Below are 22,222 nucleotides of genomic sequence, written 5' to 3' on the forward strand. Positions count from 1 at the left end.
TTATAGAATACATTTTATTTTATTTTATTTTTTATTTTTTTAAAGATTTTATTTATTTATTTGACAGAGAGAAAGACAGCCAGTGAGAGAGGGAACACAGCAGGGGGAGTGGGAGAGGAAGAAGCAGGCTCCCAGCGAGGAGCCTGATGTGGGGCTTGATCCCAGAACGCCGGGATCACGCCCTGAGCTGAAGGCAGAAGCTTAAGGACTGAGCCACCCAGGCGCCCCTATAGAATACATTTTAAACTTCTTTTTTTAAATAAGATTTTTATTTATTTGAGAGAGAGAGAGTGCATGAGCGGTGGGAGGGACAGAGGGAGAGGGAGAAAGGGAGAGGGAGAGAATCTCAGGCAGGCTCCACACTCATTGTATCATGTGCTCCAGAGAGGCTGAACTACTCTGGGTCCCAGTGTATGTTTCTTGCATGGAATGCTCCAGTTCTTCCTACACTCCTTCTTCCCTATGTTTTACCTGCTCCCTATTTCCCCTCATCCCTTTATTTCCACTCCTCCTCCTTCTCATTCTTCCTTTCTCTCCCCATTCCTTGCCCATCTGAGGGTGTTCAAACATTCCTCTTCTGTTTTTTTTTAATAGCTAATTTCTTTTTTTTTTTTTTTTTTAAGATTTTATTTATTTATTTGACAGAGAGTGAGCGAGCACAAGCAGGGGGAGTGACAGAGGGAGAGGGAAAGAGAGAATCTCAAGCAGGAAGCAAGGGCAGAGGGAGAGGGAGAAGCAGGCTCCCCACTGAGCAGGGAGCCCACCTTAGGGATCGATCCTAGGACCCTGGAGTCATGACTTGAGCCGAAGGCAGATGCTTAACCGCTTAACTGACTGAGCCACGCAGGTGCTCCAACATTCCTCTTCCCAAAGGGACTGCTGCCCACACTCCCAGCCTGGAGTGTTATCTTTTCATTCTCAGTTCAAATACCATTTCTTCAGAAATAGTATGCCCTTTTCTCTCTTCCACCAAAACAAATTAGTTTCACTTTGTTATTTTTTTCTCATGATTCTTTTCCTTTAACTGTGCTTATCATAATTTGTAATTTTGTAATTTTGTGTTTATGTATATATTGGCTTAATGTTTTTCTCACCCCACCACTGCATACATAGCACCTAATCAGCATCTTGTGCAAGTTATTTACTGAATGAATACATGGATGAATGAATGAGACTAATTGCTGAGAATGGATTTATTCATCTTCCAGGGATGAAGTATCCTTAGTACCATTCTCTATACTTTGCTACATGTTAGCTGTTCAACAAATACTTATTTAGCTGAAGTGAATTGCCTTCCTGCAGAATTGTTGTTGGATGGATAATAAAACAGCCCACTCATGTTATTAGAGATTCATTTAATGGGCTAATGAAAGTTATGACATTTTACATGTGATCCTTCATTCATTCGTCCAAAAAATGTTTAAGTAGCAAGGTGTGTTTTTGGTTTTCCTCATACAGAGATGAACATTTGCTCGCTATTCTCAGGGAAGTGGGGAAGATAGGCAAACATGCAGTGTAGAGCTAATGCAATAGGTGATGTTAGAGTGTGTGTCAAATAGTATGTGAAAAGGGAGGGATTACTCCTAGAGATGTGAGAAAGAGCTTCAGCAGAAGAATGACATTCAGGCTCAGCCATAAAAGGTGAATAGAAATACACTGTGCTATCAAGTGGGGGAACTTAGGAGTCCATAAGGCAACAGTAGGAGCAAGAAACTGGAGGTGAGAAAATAACGATGTGCTTCTTTTACTTATGTATGGTGCAGAATGGGAGGTAATGGAACTGAAGAAGGTAGTTTGGAGGTATATTGTGGAGGGCCTTATAAATTATGTCAGTGAGCCTGAGTTATACCTTTTGGACAATAATACTTTTGGTTTATGCAAACAGTGGTACTGAAGTTCAAAAAGATCAGTGCCATTAAACCTTCCTTAATCAGCTGGGAGCCCAGAAACCTATTCTCGATCCAGTTTACCTGAACTGAAAATACTTTGTGAAGTAGGGTATCTGCAGTATACAGAGCTGAATTCTTTCTCTCCCAGTGCTTACTTCATTTTCTTTGGCATAAAAAAAAAAAGGTTTTTTTTTTTTTTTTTTTTTTTTTTTTGCGGTGGGGGGTACCTGGGTGACTCAGTTGGTTGAGTGTCCAACTCTTGGTTTCAACTCAGGTCATGATCTCAGGGTTGTGAGATCAAGCCCTGTGTCAGGCTCCCTGCTCAGCACGAAGTCTGCTTGGGATTCTTTCTCCCTCTCCCTTTGCCTCTCCTGCACCTGTGCTCTCTCTCAAATAAATAAAAGAAAAAAAAAACCAAAACAAAACAAAGTTTTGGTGTAGTTTGAGATGCTGGTGATACCCTTTGGTTCTAGAGCATAATGGAGTTAATGTATTATGTATGCTTGATGTTGTCTTGTCAGAGGACGTTCTGGAGCACTCCAGTTATGCCTTCATCTTGTACTGACCATTCTTATTTTTTCATTCTTTTATGACTATATAAAAATGCTACTTAATTCTCTTTTACAAAGTTACTTGTCGTTGTCAAATGTTTAGAAATTACAAGTATTGACATTTGTTACTAGCTTCAAACCAAACGGAAGGTGGGAATAGGCAGCAGTACATTTCATGATTTCAGAATTTGGCCTCTGAAGCCAGACTCGGGAGTTCTAATTCTAAACTTCCGTTTACTAACTGCACAAACTTGGGCCAGTTGCTTAGCTTCTTTCTGTCTCAGCTTGGCCATCTGGAAAGTGGGGATAATAGTGATTGCCTATCTCATTGGGTGGTTTTCTGAGCATGGGTATAATGCTGAGTAGCAAGGCACCCTCGATAAATGTTGTATTCGGTGCCCAGTCAGTGTTGGCTGATGTCGTTAACATTGCCTTTATTATTATTTGAGGTTTTCTTTCGCAGGGCATCAGCGGTTACAGGATTAAACTTGTCAGAATATGCTTCTGTCAGTGCATCATACTGTGTGATCAGAGGGTGGCACGCAGGACAGTACAGCTGCCTGTTTTCAAGCATTACATTGTTCCTCAGCTGCGATTTACCGACTTCATTCCAGAGTTCGAGACCTTGCTTTTTTATCTTTGTAGGTGTTCCCAAAAGTCGACGAGGAGAAATTTGGCAGTTCCTAGCTTTACAATATCGTCTAAGGCACAGATTGCCCAATAAACAACAACCTCCTGACATATCCTATAAAGAACTTTTAAAGCAGCTCACTGCTCAGCAGCATGCCATTCTTGTGGATTTGGGTATGTTTCTTCTATTGATTATTGTACAAAAGTAAACGATAGGTCCCTTTGTTGAGTTTTTTCAGGGGTTTTGCTTGGGTTTTTTGGTTTTTGTTGCTGTTTGTTTATTGCTTTGGTGTTGCTGAAGAAGATCTGTTGCCTTATGCAGAGCTGCTGACTCTGCCCTTTCTTGAGGGCAAATTGGCTTTGTATTTGTTTGAATATACTGTAAGTGCCTGAATACGGAATGAAGTTTTCATCCCCAAACTTGCCCCCCCCCAAAAGGGTGTTATATTTGAATCATTATAAAGGTCATATTATCAGATACTCTCAGTTCCTGTATTTTGAACAACTGACTTTTGTTTGAGATAGACATTTATTCTCTTAATCAACACTGGTTTTAAAATAGGTTAGAATAGGTGAAAAGGGGCATCAAAAAATTTAAACAAGCCTTTGAATATCACTTTAAAAAGGAATACAATAAGTGGTTATGTTGTGGAATCATGAATAAATCCCAATAGGATCAAAGAAAAATGAGCTGGCCTAATATGTGAATGGGTACTTGTGACTGGGGGAGAATTTCCAGTAACAGCATCATAAAGCTATCTTTTTAAATGCTGAATTTCACATAACTAATGGAAAGTAAAAATGGTATGCTTTTAAAAATTACATTGTCTCTAGTGTTTCTCTAACTTCCTGTATTATAATATATATTTTATTATTTAAAAATGCCTAATTAATTGGATTAAATATTGTACATTGGCATTTGACTATTTCATCTGTATCCCTAGAAGTTGATGTATTTAAAGTGGCCAAATATGTTACTTGAGCCCATCTGAGAAAATAAGGGATCACCTTATATTTGGGGTCACCTTTTATTAGGGCATATAAAAATCACTGGCCAAAACCTAGTTTGGATCTCTGTTCCCTTTGGATGATAAACAGCTTTTGTTGGGAAAGGACCCAACTCAGTTAATATTTTTTGAGTCAATATTTTTTGAAAAGGGGAATTTTACAGAGAAACTGAAGACTTCAGTTCTTGTCTGATTCTACCACTAAACTGTGGTTTTAGGCAGATTACTCTGCCTCTGAGTCTCAATCCTCTCATTTAAATGGGCAGTCCCTATGGATGCCTGCAGATCTCTGGTTCTGTGACTAAAAGTTGATGACCAGCCTAGAAATTGGGATGGCTCACTTATGGCTAATCAAGATGTCCTAATAAAGAGAAGGAGATGGAGAGCTCAGATTATAAGGGAAGGCTGGTCAGGAGGAAGATGGAGCTAGAATTAATGCTTGGATAGAGAGAACATTTGTAGTTTTCTTTAGCAAAAATTTTAAGTAATGAAGTAAAATGATAATTTAAAAAATCATTTATTTAACTCTTCTTGTAGCCATCTGTGTCCCTCAGTGTGTTCTTATTTTCTCCTATCTTCCCCTTGCTCTGCAGAATTAATCTTATCAGTTCCTGGGGAAAAAATAAAACAAAACAAGATCACTTCTAAGCATATGTGGTGGAAAGCATTTAAAGATCTGGCATCCTTACAAGTTCTCACTGACAGGAGTAGTCATTTCGCAAGCAAGCTGATAGCCCCTTGGTTTTCGCGGCCCAAGGAAAGCCCCGTGCCGGTGTACACAGCTTCGGTGACGGAGACGGCTTTGTGTCAGTGCTCAGTGCCGGCTTGTCAGTGAGCCAGGACTGATTTTTGTTTGCTTGCTGGGCTGTCTCTATGGTAACTTTATGCTCCGAGGTGAATTTTTAGAGGGGAATTTATTTGAAATCAGCTTGACCCTTTGCTTTACTTGCCCTTTTTTGATATATTGAAAAAAGAAAAGAGGTCTACATGGCTCATGGAGGTGGTTTAAGAGAACAAAGGATATTTGAAAAAAGGAGCGTTTCCTGAAAGATGGACCGAATGTAAAAAAAACAAAAAACAAAACAAAACAACTTCAAAAAGTCCCTCCAGTGTCCTGTTACAGGAAAAGCAGGACTAAATCTGCTTATGGTCTGCTGGGATTTCCTTTTAAATAATATGAGACCTTTTATAAGATTCTGATTCCAGTCAGAGTGGTCTTTTCTTTTCTTTTCTTTTCTTTTCTTTTCTTTTTTTTTAGAGAGAGAGAGAGCACGCGAGCGCACAAGTGGGGCCGGGGTGGGTGCAGTGCAGAGGGAGAGGAGGAGAGAGAATCTTAAGCCGGCTCCATGCTCAGTGCAGAGCCCATCATGATGCAGGGCTCGATCTCATGGCCCTGAGATCATGACTTGAGCTGAAATCAAGAGTCGGACGCTTAACCGACTGAGCCACCCAGGTTTCCTGAGGGTGGTCTTTATGTGAACTTAGAATTTGCCATGATTTATAGCCAGAATAGATTTTATGTTCTATTTTCCTGGGGTCTCTCCTGGACATGTCCTTGATTTGTGAATGTGTTGTTGTTGCTGTTTTCTAGAAAGAAGTTCTTGTTAGCATCAAATGTTTGCTTCCCTTTCATATGTGTACAGATAGGGGTGGTCAGGCAGGTAGGATTGAGGGCTTGCTAAAGAGAGAGACTCTTAGATGGGTATTCCAAGCAACTCTCACTGGTTCAGAAAAGAATGTTTGTTTCTCCCTGGAAATCACTGAATTGCAACCTCACGTTTGTCTCCCAAGCATCAGTATATCTCAAAAATATTTCTTTTCTCTTCCTCTGCAGGAAGGACATTTCCTACTCACCCTTATTTTTCAGCACAGCTTGGGGCAGGGCAGCTTTCACTCTTTAACCTCTTGAAAGCCTACTCACTGCTGGACAAAGAAGTGGGTTACTGTCAGGGCATCAGCTTTGTGGCTGGAGTCCTGCTTCTGCACATGAGCGAAGAGCAAGCCTTTGAAATGCTGAAGTTCCTCATGTATGACCAGGGCTTCCGCAAGCAGTACAGACCTGACATGATGTCGCTGCAGGTGAGGCACACGGGAAGCTGTTCCGAGGAATCGTGGCAGCAGCCCTCTTCTACCTCACAGTTAAGACTGAAAGAAATTGGGACCCATTGTCTTGGAATTTGTGTAAATATGGAGGCGTGTTTTAAGTTCACTGTTTTAGTGTGGGATTTGCTCTTTGGCTAAACCTGTAAGTGTACGACAGTGTGTATGCAGAAAAACTCTTCTATTAAGTTCCTGAAGTGAATAAATAAGCAATTCTAGAAAGTTAGTGGGTGCGTACTCAAGTCTGTCTCCCCTAAGTCTGCAGGTGGCAATCGAGAAAGAATCAAGTCCTCTTAATTCGCTTTTCCTCAACCTGTCAATTGAAAAGAATCATAAATCTTATTTTTAAATCTAAAAATAAAATGTTTTTTCCTTTTACCATGAATGCAGCAGTGGCAGATAGCTGTCATGGTTCTCTTGAACTTACCATGTCTCCCTCCTTTATCTTCATGTCAGATATAGGACCTTCTGGAGGAAAAGGTGTCCAAAGTCAGTGGTTTTTTTCAGTCTGCTTTTCTTAGCATGCACTGCAGAGGCACCATTAACATGTTTTAGCCATTTTCAGCAGGGTATTCGCAGCCACTGTGATCTTCATCCTATTTCAGACTCCCTGTATACACATTTCTCCCTTCTAGTTTAAAGTCTCATTTTTTTAATGTATTGGTTTCTAACAAGCTGTTTAAATTTTATCTATAGATATGGTATCACAAATAGCCACTACTTTTCAGTAAAGTAAACTACTTTCAAGTAAAACTTGTAGTAGTGAAAATATAAAATAAGACTTTAAAGAGAGGAATGTCAGAGTTTGCCTCCTTTGAAATGGGGTAGGCAAGATGCCCAGTTAGTCATAATATTATGCTGTAGATAAGAAGTAAAATATTTTAAAAATGCTTTTCAAATATACTCTTTTCCCTGGTTCCCAAGGATCAGTTTTTACATTTAATATTTTAGGTACCAATCTATAGACAAAAAAGGACTGGGTTTTCACCTTGTGAATATTACAGTAAGTGGTATTTTCTTGAGAAGCAGTGGAGAGGAAGTGGTCCATTTTTCCTCTTTAAGATGAAATTTTTGCTAGGGAAATAGGTAGGGCTTTCCTCTCAGCTTTGGGTTTTCAGGTGTGAGTTCATATGAAGGGTCATCACCAGGATACGTAAATACAGTGATTTGATTCCTAGTTGATGACTATTCATAGGTCTGTTAACATTCCACAAGTCAATGACAATGGAAGGTTTTACTTTTTACTTTTTTTTTTTTTTTTAAGATTTTATTTATTTATTTGACAGAGAAAGAGAGAGAGAGCACGCACAAGCAGGGGGAGCAGCAGGCAGATGGAGAGGGAGAACCAGGCTCAGGGAGCCCGATGTGGGGCTCGATCCCAGGACTCTGGGTTCCTGACCTGAGCTGAAGGCAGGTGCTTAACCGACTGAGCCACCCAGGCGCCCCTTATTTTTTACTTTATTTCTGAAGTTTTTCTATATCTCATGTTGGATAGGAAGCACTGGATGTCCTTGTAAGGAATTAAGTAGGTCTGATTTCCAGAAATAAATTTGATATCTAATATTAAAAATTTTAAAGATGGAAAGTACTTGTGAGTTGTGTTTGATTTAGGTCCATGAATAGAAAGACAGATGCAAGTATCACTTTAAAAATGCAGTGATTTTTTTTTTTTTTTAAGATTTTATTTATTTATTTGACAGAGAGAGACAGCCAGCGAGACAGGGAACACAAGCAGGGGGAGTGGGAGAGGAAGAAGCAGGCTCCCAGCGGAGAAGCCTGATGTGGGGCTCGATCCCAGAACGCCAGGATCACGCTCTGAGCTGAAGGCAGACGCTTAATGACTGAGCCACCCAGGCGCCCCAAAAAATGCAGTGATTTTTCTTTTTTTCTTAAGATTTTATTTATTTATTTGAGAGAGATAGAAAGAGAAAGAGCATAGAGGAGAGTGAGAGGGAGAAGCAGACTCCCCAATGAGCAGGGAGCCCTACAAGGGGCTTGATCCCAGGACCCTGAGATCACGACCTGAGTGAAGGCAGATGCTTAACCGACTGAGCCATCCAGGTGCCCCAAAATGCAGTGATTTTTCAATTTAAAAATTCATCAATTTGATATCATAAAAACTCATGTAAATTGGATAAATACATTTACATGGCTTGCATCTACCAAGAAATATTTTGTATCTATAATAATGACAGTGAAGTTGTTTTCATCTTTGGCAGCATTTGTTGAGGCTGCAAGATTGGGGACCTTGTTCTAGGAGGATAGAGGTTTTTTCTCTGTAAAGTGAGGTATAACACTTTTCCACTTTCAGGAGCAGAAGGTGTTTTTTATCCAATCAGTATGACTTTCAGAAGTGGAAGCAGCAGTGGGCTTGGATCACTTGATGGGATTTCCGATCACCTGCGTGGTGTGAGCTTGGGCACTGCTGGGTCTTGGCCTCGGTTCCCTTATGTGTGACATGAGGGGTTTGAGGTCTCTTTTAACTTTGTCTCCTCATGTTTTGTGGCTGCTGTTTTTTGTGTTGAGTGTAAAAGCATTGTGTCTTTTATGTGAAGTCTCTGCTCTCCCCTTTTCTCTGTCTTCTCTACCCCTCTCATCTCTTTCCACATTTCCCTCCTCTGGTTCTGCCTCTTTCATCAGAAGATTTGCCATGTTATCTATACTGTAAAACTGAAGAATTACTTAGTCTTAGCAGATGGCATTTTATCATTGAAGTTTCCTTTGAAGGAAGATTGGATTGTGTTTTCATTTGTCTTTTTTCTAAAGAGATTTAATGTAAATCTACCTTGATGGAAGAAATGTTCTAAACCACTAGTTTAGAATGTAGAAAAGGAAAAGCTTCTTAAAAAAAAAAACAACATTTAAGTATACCTTCTGTGTCACAATCCTCACTGAACAAGAACAGAATGTGTTTGACAATATGCTTCTCTTTACTCTGCTAATTAGACTTCTTTGATTTTTGTGCTACCAAAATACTAATTCCTCTGTTGATAGAGCCCAGTATGTCTAGTTTCGAAATTGTAAATGGCCTAAGGGAAATATATGATTTTTCAACATGACTGATTGAGATAATAATCACATTCTTTTAAGCCTTTATGTTTGACTGAATGTAAGCTTCTTGTTTTATAGCTATGACTTCCTGTGGCTCTTTCTTTCCTTTTACAGTGTGTGTGGAACTTAGTTTCCACAGACATGTGTTACAGATAAAGATCAAGCAAATAATTTGCCATATTTATACATTGTACTTTGATTTTTAGTTTTGTGTTCTGGAAACAACAGTTGAATTCACAATATAATTGGTTATTTTAATGCATTTTGTAAAGCTAACTATTTAAGGGTGATATTTTGATGATATTTTCTAGGGAAGTAAGTTGTGCTAGATTTAATAAAATATCGTGTATATTTCACACCAAAATGTCAAACTGATAGAACTGATCAAGGAACCACACTACTCAGTATGTTATCGTGTGGATAAAAATTTAAATTAAAGCACAATTCACAAATTCATTTATTATTTGCTGCCATATGCTGCCTTTATAATGTTTATTTTTTTGAAATACCAATAATCAAGCTGTAGCCAAATAAAATAATTTCTTCTTTTAATGCTAGAGATATTCAGACTGTACTTTTTTGCTTTAATCTCCTTTGTCATTAAAAAAAAATGCTGCTGGAATACCTTGGATATTGAAAATCCTATCTCAAGCTTCTGGCTCCATAACATTCTAAGCCAGACAGAGTCCTAGCAGCACCAGTTGCCTGGTGGGTCTAAGCCAGAGCTCCATCATAAATCAGATGCTAGGCCCAGCAAATAGAGACAAGCTTTGCTTCTGAACTAAATGTGGTAGATCCTTTTGAATGGAGGCTTTTCCGGAATTGGTCTGAAATTAGAATGGAACTTCCATGAGAGTCCTAGGCCAGGAAATTCTGATTAAATTCCAAAAGCAATGCCTTCCTACATGAGGGAAAATGATCATTTCCATGTATATATGTGATACCAAAACACACATGATAGAGAAACTTGCTCAGTCATCTTAGACGGGCTCTCCTTGACTTGCCTTCTGACCTCAGTTAAGTGAACTTGGACTTCAATATCAACTTTTATATAATAAAAATAAAACACTACTACTTTTATGTATTGAATATATGTGAATTTGTTATTAAATATTAGGGTAATAAAATTAAAGTTAGTGTATTTTATGCACAGATAAATGCATTATATTTTATTTTTCTTCTCCAAATTAACTTTAGATTCAAATGTACCAGCTGTCCAGGCTCCTTCATGACTATCACAGAGATCTCTACAATCATCTTGAAGAAAACGAAATCAGCCCCAGTCTTTATGCTGCCCCCTGGTTCCTCACATTGTTTGCCTCTCAATTTCCACTAGGATTTGTAGCCAGAGTGTTTGGTAAGAGATGCCTATGATCCAATGGAACAGTGTTATTTATTCCAAAGAATGTTCTTCTCGCCATGTGGTGCCCCAATTATTTTATCGTGTGTTACACTGAATAGCAAATTGCTAATGGAATTTAATAAATGTGACTGGCTCTATTCTGAGAGTAATTTAAAACCATATTGGTCTTAAATGAAATTGAAATTAAAAGGGAAAGAAGAATCGGGTCCTGTATTTGAGTAGCTGTGATGGAGCTCTTATTTTCACTTATACCCCAAAATCAGAAGACACTTTTTTAAAAATCCAAACTAAGGACTTACTGTGTATAATTTTCCAGATTTTTTTTAAAAATATTTTATTTATTTATTCGACAGAGATAGAGACAGACAGCGAGAGAGGGAACACAAGCAGAGGGAGTGGGAGAGGAAGAAGCAGGCTCATAGCGGAGGAGCCTGATGTGGGGCTCGATCCCATAACGCCGGGATCACGCCCTGAGCCGAAGGCAGACGCTTAACTGCTGTGCCACCCAGGCGCCCCAATTTTCCAGATTTTTATACACATCCTTCTTAGCTCAGTTTTTGTTTTTGTTTTCCCGTTGTCTCCTTCAACACTAATTCAAAACAGAGAGAAACATGTTCTCTGTTTGGGTCAATGGAAGTACCTATATCATTGTGATTTCTAATGACTTTTTAAAAATCTGACTTTTGTTAATAGGATAACTGAAATTCCTGTTTTATTGCTTAAGTGACTCTCCTTGCATGCCAGTGCAGTGGTGGCACCAATCTTTAAGACTGGGTGGCTCAGGGAAAATCCACTAAACACAGGCAGTAAGGCCTGGGGCAAGTTACTGAGTTCCCATCTTGCTTTATCATGATGTTAGGCACCAGGAATAGACCATGACATGCTTTATGCACCCTTTGGGGGTCCTTAAATCTATTCACAAGTCTTTAGTTAGGTTTATCTAAGTCCATTATTTAAGAAACAAAATTTTTTAAAAAAAGAACTCTTCACTAGAGGTTTGTTTTTAAAGATGTTTAGGACCTCAGTGACCTCAGAAAGGGCTCCCACTGTTTTTACATCCTGCTTATCTGGTATCCATGGTGAAAATAGTCAGTATTTGTAACTGTGCCTTTGCTAAATTGGAGCTTTTTGTCAAATTGTGAGTATTGGCCCGATTGTAGGTCATTACCAGCATTAGAAAAAATGAGCTAGAATGGAATACAATGAAAATATCAGAGTGTAACAAATAGTAAGGACAAATGTTTGGAGAAGCTTCAGTTTTGAAGATATGTGTGTAATATGTATACATATACCAGATTACAATGTATTTTGTCTTTCTTATTGGGGGCTCTGGTTTAAAAAGTTAAACACCGTATTAGTGTAATATAATCTGTGGACAAAGTGCAGCAAAAGAGCAAAATCAAAATGTGCAGAATCAAATGTTCACCAAATTTCTCTTCTTTATTGAAATACTTGATTGGTTCTCTTCAGTTAAGTTTTTGGGTGGAGTTTGGGTTCCTATTCTTGGGTCTTTTAAAATCCTTTCATTCATTAGAAATATATATACATATATATATGTATATATATTTCTTGGGATATATATTTTTTTCTTCTCAGAATAATTTATCAAATCAAAATGATAAAACGATGTTTGAAAGCTTCTCTCTTTGGCTTATGCTTGGGAGTGTGATATCAGAATTCAAGAAACAAACCTCCACAAGTCTTTTTTTTTTTTTTTTTAAGATTTATTTATTTGACAGAGAGAGAGAGAGACAGCCAGCGAGAGAGGGAACACAAGCAGGGGGAGTGGGAGAGGAAGAAGCAGGCTTCCAGCGGAGGAGCCCGATGCGGGGCTCAATGCGGGGCTCGATCCCATAACGCCGGGATCATGCCCTGAGCCAAAGGCAGATGCTTAACGACTGAGCCACCCAGGCGCCCCCACAAGTCTATTTTTTTACAATGAGAATATGACTGATGTCATCAGCTCTGCAGTAGCTGCTCAGTCCTTTTCTTTGAATTAGGGAAAGGGAAAGATGCATGAGCGGAAGTTCACAGTTTCCTATCTTTTAAAGACTCCCTGTTGCTTATTACTGATTCTAGAGTGGCAAAGATTGAAACTTTCATATAGAAATATTTGGTACTTTCAAAGCTATTGCCTGTTTGTACTTGTTAGGAAATGGAGATCAGAGTCAGGGTAGCTTTTCCTTTGTTCTCTTTTACTTCTGATTTAGGTTATATATTGCTTTTCATTTTTCCTTTAAAGTTTTTTTTAATTCCTGCTCTGATATAGGTTTAATTGCGTATTAACTTGATCATTTATTTTTTTATTGTAATGAGAGTTTAAATAGTACTAATTGGTTATGTTGATTTGTTTTCGTATTCCCTTTGTGAAGAAAAATCAAAGTATCAGTTGAATAAGCATCTTTAGGTCTACCTAGTCTCCGTTAAATTTGCCACTAAAAATTATAAATACATAGACAAACAGCTATATAATTAACCTTTTTTTCTCTTTATTTTGGCCTAATCTGAGATTCCCAAATAAGTAAGAAAAATACTTAAACATCTGTTTGTTTCAGCCATATTATTATTTTTTTAAATCTAGGTGATCTCAACCATATTCTTTTACAGAATATTCCAATGTTCCACTGCAGTAGTTAAAAACAACAACAATCACAAGAAACACAAAAAGCCATTAGCACAAAGAGTACACTTTTTACAATAGGGGATGCATAATTTTGATCATGAAATTGTATCTCTCTCTCTCTCTCTCTTTTTTTTAGATATTATTTTTCTTCAGGGAACTGAAGTTATATTTAAGGTTGCACTCAGTCTGCTGAGCAGCCAGGAGACACTTATAATGGAATGTGAAAACTTTGAAAGTATTGTCGAATTTCTTAAAACCACACTACCTGATATGAATATATCTGAAATGGAAAAAATTATCACCCAGGTATGATTAAAATGATAATAATAAGATGTAAGGTCACTCAGCAGTTTCTCCACTATATATTAAATGCATTAGCATAAAGACTGAGTTTTGTTTGATAGATTTTTTTATTTGATCAGATATATTTTATTTGGAAATGAGATTATCATGGAATTTCAACATTGTGACATTTTCTGTGTGGCTGTACACAGGAAAAGTGGTTCAGTGCTATGTAAGGAGTGTTTGGTGAATCTTTCAATTTAGACCAGTGCTAAGACTAAAGGCAGAGCTGACAGAGTTAGCAAGACCTAATAAAATTAAAAAAAAAAATGAGACCCACTTATCTTTGGCGATACTCTGTCTTAAAATACATAAGGAGTACACGTGGCAAGAGCCTAGGCTTTGGAATTAGACAGTATTGGGTTTGCAAAATGTTCTCTTTTATTAGTTGGTGGGCTTGTACACATCTCCCTAATCTTCTGAACTCTAGTATTCTCCCTTCTAAATAGGACAGTACTGATCTGAGAGGTTTTGTGAGGCGTAAGTGCAGGGAAGAGTTTATCTTCAATGATTCAAACAAAGGTGCCTTTTTATAGAGGTTGGGGCAGGGTTAAGAGAACCAAATGTGGATATCCGAGTGCCCAGGAACTAGTAACGAAGACAGATCTAATCATGTTACCAGGCCCAGTGAGTGCCAAAACTGTGCAGGAGGGGATTCTGGAGGGTTTTGTGCTCTTGGTGAGCCAGGCAAGGAAGGAGCAAGGAAGAAAGACCAGCCTCTTTCTCCTTCTCTTTCTGATCTCCTGCTGGCTGCTCTTTTGGGCCATACCTAACCAGAGCCAGCAAGAAAGGAGGTCTGAAAGGGGGATGCAAGTCACAAGGGTCTGTTTCCCAGGTCCAGCAGAATAGATGAGGGCAGAGAACGGAGCTTGGAAACAAATGGAGAATAATCAGTACACCATGTATCTAGTCCCTGGCTCTTCATAGGGACTCGGTTAAGTGGTAGTTATATGTTGATGGTGCTCGGATGACATGAACAAGCTTAAGATTCGTCGATGACGGCTTTAGGAGTATTGATAAAATTTACCAGTTTCCTAGAGGCACTTGGGATAGCAGATAAAAGAGTTTAGAGCAAGAGAAAGGGAATTTGACATCGTGTTCTGCTGCCTTGCTACCTTTTAGCTGTGTGACTTTGGGCAAGTTTTAAGCTCTCTGAGTCTCAGCTTCTTCCCTTACAAAATGAGAACAACAATGATGATCCTGTTACTTTTTCATATTGTTTTTAGGAGCAAATTTAACCAATTAGGTTGAAGAATTTCAAACACTGTAATTCACACAATATCATGAACTCTGATTCTATGACATGTAAAAGTCTCTTTTATAGAATCTTAAGTCAAAAGCAGATTATTCTGTAAACATCTATGAACACATTTTGTTAAAATGCTCTGTAAGCTGAAAAGTGTAGTTTTTATTTACCTATGTACTTGTTTATTAATTCTTCAGAAATATCTTTTTGAACTGGCAAGCATTCAGAGATTGTGCTTGTAGAGAAGTGACAATCTGATTTGAAGTCAGATCACCTCTCTTCTAAAATTAATGAGGGAATCACGTGGCTTTAGAGATTATTGTGCTAGGATGAATGGATAGAATTTATAGGTAGATTTGGACTTGATATGAGAGATCTTGCTAATAATTAGAGTTGATTTAATATGGCATGGATTGTTGATATAAAAGGAGACATTGATGAGCTTTATTTAAAATACGGTCACTGTAAAAATGCCAATAATGCAGAAAAGCACAAAGGAAAAAATAAAAATGAAAGAAAACATACTAAACACATCTCTTTGCTTATATATAAATATTAAGTGAAATCATATTATACATGCTGTTATGTAACCTGCTTTTTAATTGAAGTATATATGGAGTACTGGACATTTCTCCATGCCAATAAATATAGATCCATGCTATCATTTTTAATGGTTGGTCACAGTCCATTATGTCCATGGTTTCCAACTAGGTAGGGAAAAAGTGATGCTTGTTTGAGAGGGATGACCAGCTTCTTTAGATAATTCATTTAAATTCTAAGATTTGAGTACCTATGATGGTAGTAGTCAGGCTTGTGGTTTCTTTTCTCCCCATAGTGTTAGCGTAGACATTATTGCTTAAATGGCAGCTGCTGCCTCTTCTTCCCTTGCAAGTTTAGACTAAGGAGGCATTACCTGTCCACTAACTTCTAAGCAAATTGTCTTCCTACTTGGTGGCAATTTGGGAGAGCAGAGGCAGCCCTGATTAATCCCTACAGCTCTATACAGTGCGCAGGGTAGGCAGTTATGAAGATTCTCTGCGTGGTAGACTATGTTACTCCTAAGAGGCCCACGTGGATTAGCAAATGGATGAAAATATTTAGTATGAGTCCTGTCTGCCCTATTGACAAATTATTAGACGTGTTTTTGGTCTCTTTACTATAGAAATACCCTATGCAATTTTGCTTGCTAATCAGCAAGATTATCTCTAACATAGGTTAAGAATTACTCAGTAACTACTGTTATTTATCTGGTATGCTACATTGTTAGAGAGTTAGCAGATTATGTATATTTTGGTTGCAAAATACCCTTGAGCATTAACTTGTTCTAGTGTCTTGGCCTCATTACAAGAATGTTTCCATTGTGTAGAAATAATCTATTTGTCCATATATAGACAGTCATAGCTGTTATTCTTCCTTTTGATATGCCATACCATTCCTCATTAGTATTTGGAAATCGATACGAAGCACACCAGATACACAGGCTGTATTTTGGTATACATACTAAAGGCCAGACTAACCCATGGTGTTTTCACGGCAGGTTTTTGAGATGGATATTTCTAAACAGTTACATGCCTATGAGGTGGAGTATCATGTGCTACAGGACGAGCTTCAGGAATCATCATATGCCTGTGAGGATACTGAACCTATGGAGAAGCTGGAGAGGGCCAACAGCCAACTGAAAAGACAAAACATGGATCTCCTAGAAAAGTTACAGGTAAAGAGATAAAGATTTGCTCAAAAAAGCACTTGACTGCCTCCTGAATGCACAGAACTATACCAAGAATGATAGAGATGTGATGCGGATTGAACCATTGCCGACAGGGTCTGTGGGTCAGACTGTGTGCAAGTGTTCTGGGGGCTACAAATGCACATATCAACCTAAATATCACCTGGGAGAGAAAATGTACGCTCACAAAATATTAAATGGCAATTCAAAGCAGAATCTGGTTAAATACCTGGAGGGTGTTAACACGTATTTGGCTAAGTTCAAGGGCGGAGGGGTGAATATGGGAAATTGGGAAAGCTCTGGGGGACTTGGGGCTTTAGCTGGACTCTGAGGGACCGGTGGGAGAAAAGAGTGGGGGGTTGGTATAAATAAGGAAGATGGGGCAGAGCAGCAGAGGACGCTTGGGGTCAGTTTAAGATGTTTGTTGGGGAAAGGTGTGATAAATGTGATGGAGGTGAAACTACTGATAACTTTCAGTGTCAAGCAGAAGAGCATGGCTTTAATCCTTTTGAGAGGAAAATCTCTCACAGCTTTTAAGCTGTACTTTAGAAAGAACAATCTGAAAACATTGATGAGTACAGATTCGCATGGGGAGAGAAGGTATAGAGACTAGCTAGAAATCACTTGCAGAAATCTGGGGACAGTAAGAATTGTCTAGAGTAAAACTCACTGAAATGGAAAGAAAAGGAGGCATTTTTGAGAGAATCAACTGAAAACATGTAACACATAGTCCCTGCCATCAGGAGTTTACAATTACTTGGGAATATAAAATACTATGTATTTATTTATAAATGCACATTTACAGATTCAATAAGCAAGTTAGTCTAAACTAATATTCCACATCTGCAACTTGTATGATGTCAGCTGTGTATCCAGACCCAGAGGGGCAGGGCTTAAGAGTGATCAGTGGAGGGGATGTTAGAAAGGGGACCTTCTGGGGCGCCTGGGTGGCACAGCGGTTAAGCGTCTGCCTTCGGCTCAGGGCGTGATCCCGGCGTTATGGGATCGAGCCCCACATCAGGCTCCTCCGCTATGAGTCTGCTTCTTCCTCTCCCACTCCCCCTGCTTGTGTTTCCTCTCTCGTTGGCTATCTCTATCTCTGTCGAATAAATAAATAAAATCTTTAAAAAAAAAAAAAAAAAAAAGAAAGAAAGGGGACCTTCTGGGAGGTGGGGGAGATGAGTTCTGAGTTGGAGCTTAAGTGCCTAATGGCTACTTGGTTTTTATCTACCCCCCACTTCCCAACATGACACCTGTTCCCAAACTAGAGAATACTAAAACTCTGCTTCTGTGTGGTGAGTCCCCTGACAGGAATGGCTAGGAGACAAAGGCTTAGAAACAAGGGTTTCTACTCTCCAGAGTAATTGCTCCCCAAGGATAGGAACACTGACTTACTTCATTTCATCTTATATTAGCTCCTGTCCACAGAAAACTGTATGCCTATTCAAAGAGCAACACTATTTTCAAAAAGAAAAACAGTTGATGCTTCGATGGTGATTAATTGAGCCCTTCCCTATTAGGGAAAGTGGGTTTGCACCTGCTTTATATTATAATGACTTTTATTAATAGTTATAGACTTTTTCATTGATGGTTAAATGTCATTATCACGTCTTGGTTCCCAAGTTATGTGGGAACCCCTGACACCCACTGAAACTGATAGGATCCCAAGTATGTGTTTAGAAAATCCTGTATTTCTAGTCAGAGAGTGGAAAGCCTCTTTCAGCACCTCCGGGCAGCGTCAGAATTCTCCTGTTTCTCCTTCAGCCAGATCCCACTCACTCCAGGGGAATACAGTGAGGCCCCCACCATGGTGGGATGCTGATTTAATAGTGCATTTTTGTTGTATTCACTGAAATGAGATGTTCTTTGTCAGTACTACATTTGTATTTTTGAGAAACTGCGAAATCTCCATGTCACAGAGAGTTTCGAAGTATTTGCTTCACATACTATTTTATTAAGTAATATGATATGATGGGTTAATATCTGTAAGGTCTGGCTGCTGTTCTGATGAGGAACCAGAGTCTTCAGATTTTTTGGCTGGAGGAATTTGCATTTGTTTTTCTTTCCCCCAAACAGATAGCTCATGCTAAAATCCAGACCTTGGAATCCAATCTGGAAAACCTTCTGACCAGAGAGACCAAAATGAAGTCTTTAATCCGGACGCTGGAACAAGAGAAAATGGCTTATCAAAAGACAGTGGATCAAATCCGGAAGCTGCTGCCAGCCGATGCGCTCGCCAATTGCGAATCATTGCTAAGAGACCTCAACTGCAACCCTAACAACAAAGCCAAGACAGGAAACAAGCCATAATTGAAGAAGCGCCACGTCAGCGGAACGTGCTCTTAGGATGGTGAAGAAGGGAAGTGTCTGCGTGCTGCTGGCCCAACGCTGGACACCGGAGCTGACGGAACCGCTGGAGTCTGGTGCTGAGCCCTAGTGCTAGAGGGTGGACCTCACTCTCATTAGAGCACGCCAATCCTAAGCCATTGTACATATGTAGACTGGTTTTTTGTTGTTGACTATGTACATAGAAATAAAATGGACGTAAAGAGTTCACGCTTTCAGATCAAAGGATTAGATGTATATTTAGAGTAATTTTTTAAATCAAAACTTCATGAAATCCACACCAAAGGGAAGTTAAAATGAAATTCCCCTTGGACATAGGTGAAATCATTTTGTCTTTGTAGTGAAACAAAGCTAGAGCATCTTTGTATATTGAAATATACTTGAAAAAAATGAATGTATTTTTTTCTCCAAAGAACAGCATGTTTCACTCAATGGTGGAGAGGTAGAAACATTTGTGTAACTTTATGTATATCTGTCTTAAAATCTACTGACATTATGTATATCTGAGGAAAATGACTGATTGCCAATCACGCTCCTATGGGTTTTTCAGGAAGGTGGGGGCCTTCCTCCCTCCCCGCCCCTCGCTTTGTGCCAACTAGCATGTTGTGTCTACATGCATTTTGAGTCAGGTTAGGCATTACTTTGGACATGCGTAAGGAGAAAGCAAGACGTGATAGTGGAGTCTACCCACCCAGCTCAGGGTGAAAAAAAATGTTAGTAATTTCCCAGCAGATTAGACCAGCATTGTTACTCAAACTAAAAATATCAGGCCTCCACAATTTAATTTAGGACCTAAATTGTCTAGATCAACTTTCTACTTTTTATTTAAATTACTCCTTACAGTCATGAATGGACTCCTTTTTACTTGGTGCCGTAGTTGGTGACAAGGATTTGTCATTTTCCTACCTACAGGAGCTCCTAATTTAGTTCTCTCTACCTTAAATGAAAAATAAGGAAATTATGATTGGTTTTCTAAAGATAATATGCTGTGTTGAGACACTTTTTTTTTTTTTTTTTTTTTGCCAATTGACCGAATCTAATAAGCTCTGAATCATCTTTCCCTTGTATGTGAAAGTTGGTGAGAACTGTGAAATGTTTAAGAATAAACTGTTGACATCCATTGGAGAGAAGTGGAAAGTGGCACCAAGCCCTTCTAAGACCTACTTCTGTGTTTGAACTCCCAGCTTCCTCAGCCTATGGCTTAGCAGAGGACATTCATGCATGCTGGGTATATGGAAGGAAAGTAATTTTCAGAGTACACATGCAGTTCTCCATTTCAGAGATGATTCTATGATAGTGCCTCTGAAAGCTGATGCAGCATTTTTGCCTTTCCAAATGATATTTATCATCACTGCTTTTTGCAGTACTTATTACAGATGGATTACTTGGGATAATTTTCTTCAGAGGGAGTTTTTTATTCACTAGCTACAGTGTATTATAGGATAGAAGGGCAAAGCTCTCCAGGTTTGGGAAAACCTTGAAGAGCCAATGATAAACATCTGAACCCCTGCCTCTACACCATTACTCAGTATAAATATAATGATTCTTGTTACAAATCAGCATGCCCTCTAATCCAGGCAGTTTTTTAATAAAGTCTTATTGGTAAAGTTAATGTAATTTCTAGTTCTAGGAAATGTGAATTCTAGGTCCCCTATTAAGTTGGGGTTACCAACTGATTTATTGCTTGGATTCCCTCAAATTTCTCTATTTGTAGGAGAGGTTTTTCCTACGAGGAATATGACAGATATTATCTGGTTACTGTCTGGTATGAAAATTACCTTATGTGTGTGATATACAGGTGGTAGCCAAAGAATCTTTAAGGTGGGAAAAGACACTTTTCCTTTCAGTTCAGTTTCAAGTAAATTTTATTCTGGATATTCAAAGTCAGCGTTATGAGTTGTGTTACAGTGTTCAGAGATTAAAGTCTTGGATACAGTATTTCTTCTGAAACTGAATTTTCTTTTTCTTTTGTGATTTTTTTAAATGTTGCACCAGTTATGCTCATGCATTGTTACATCTTCATCTAATTAATGTAACGTCTAGTTCATTTCCAATAAATACATTGCTACGGTTTCCTTGGTGTATTGGTTTTTGTTTATAACAGGAAAGAAGATGTTCTTGGTTAGAGTTCTTTACAAAATCTGTATGGGCTGGATTATTGCTACTTAGAATTGCTTCAATGATAACTATTTTTAATATAATCAGAAAACAAAGGTAATTTATGGAAATATTTATGAAAGTCCATTGTCAGTTACCAATTTTCAACTTCTTTCCCAGTGGAGCCTTTTGCTGATGAATATGAAAAAAAAAAAAAAAAAAAAAGACAACCACACTGACAGATTTGCATTCTCTTCCTTTTGTTTTCTATGCCTCTTCATAGATAGCAAGGGAGAGAAGGAGGATAAGAAAATATAATTTTTAAAAAATTGGGTTAGCTTCCAAATAATTAAGAATACTTATTGATGGATTTGATGTGAATGTGTTTATATTATATGTCTTCAGAATATTCTCAAATATATTTATAATCCAATCCAAGGATGTTGGATCATCTTGCTAACTTTAGGACTAAAACTTTTATTAGATATTTTGCATTACAGGTAGTAAACACTTTGAGTGTCAGTGTAGGCTTACATAGTATGGTCTCTTAATATCCATGTTCACTCACCCATTTTATGACCATTTCACCAACTTGTTTTCACTGTGCTAGATTAAGAATAGGAAATCTGTCATCTGAAGTATTTGGTCCTCTACCTTAATGAGTCACTCTTATTGGCTGTGATATATTGAGAAAAGCAGTAGATTTAAGGTGGGAAGTTATAGATCTGAGTCTTGGTTCCATCACTTTTATTTATTCATTCAACAAATAGTTTTTGTAAGCCAAGCTAGATGCTGAGTATTCAGAGGTGGAGAAGGTACAGTCCTTGTCCTTAATGCACTCGCAGTCTAGTGGCAAGGGGATAATTAGGATAAACAAGAGAATTTATACTATTACAGGTACGCAAAGTAATCCCGATGAGAGTCATTTCACTCAGCCTGGACTGGAGGGACTGGCAGCACTGGAAATAGGTGTCAAAAGTGTTTGGAGGAAGTGACGCTTGACCTGAATCTAGAAGAGCCAGTAGAAGGTGAGTAAGCTGTGTTAACCAGGAGATGAATGAGAGAGGATGGTATATTTCTGAAATCACAACTCATTAATGCTGAAGTACAGTTAGTGCTCCCATGGGAGAGAGGTGGGAGATGAGTCTCCTGACAAACACAGACTGTATCATGAAGATCTTAGTGACAGAGTTTGGACTTAGTTTGTCACTTAGTGACAAACCTTGTGACAGAGTTTGGATTCTACCTAGA

At 38.5% G+C, this 22,222-nt stretch overlaps 1 protein-coding gene across 3 annotated transcripts in view; it reads left to right on the forward strand.

Annotated features, from left to right (window-relative positions):
• TBC1D4 (TBC1 domain family member 4) overlaps positions 1-20,947 on the forward strand; it is a 182,270-nt gene extending 161,323 nt beyond the window's left edge. For all 3 annotated transcript variants that reach the window (XM_026493413.4, XM_044381872.3, XM_026493410.4), the window contains 6 exons: positions 3,086-3,244; positions 5,912-6,156; positions 10,426-10,585; positions 13,351-13,520; positions 16,340-16,516; positions 18,605-20,947. In XM_026493413.4, the coding sequence (XP_026349198.1) occupies positions 3,086-3,244; positions 5,912-6,156; positions 10,426-10,585; positions 13,351-13,520; positions 16,340-16,516; positions 18,605-18,838 (1,145 nt within the window). In that variant the 3' untranslated portion in view covers positions 18,839-20,947. The remainder of the gene's footprint in view (positions 1-3,085; positions 3,245-5,911; positions 6,157-10,425; positions 10,586-13,350; positions 13,521-16,339; positions 16,517-18,604) is intronic.
• Positions 20,948-22,222: the final 1,275 nt, after the last annotated feature.

This window comes from Ursus arctos, unplaced genomic scaffold (assembly GCF_023065955.2).
Source record: "Ursus arctos isolate Adak ecotype North America unplaced genomic scaffold, UrsArc2.0 scaffold_10, whole genome shotgun sequence".
Lineage (NCBI taxonomy): Eukaryota > Metazoa > Chordata > Mammalia > Carnivora > Ursidae > Ursus > Ursus arctos.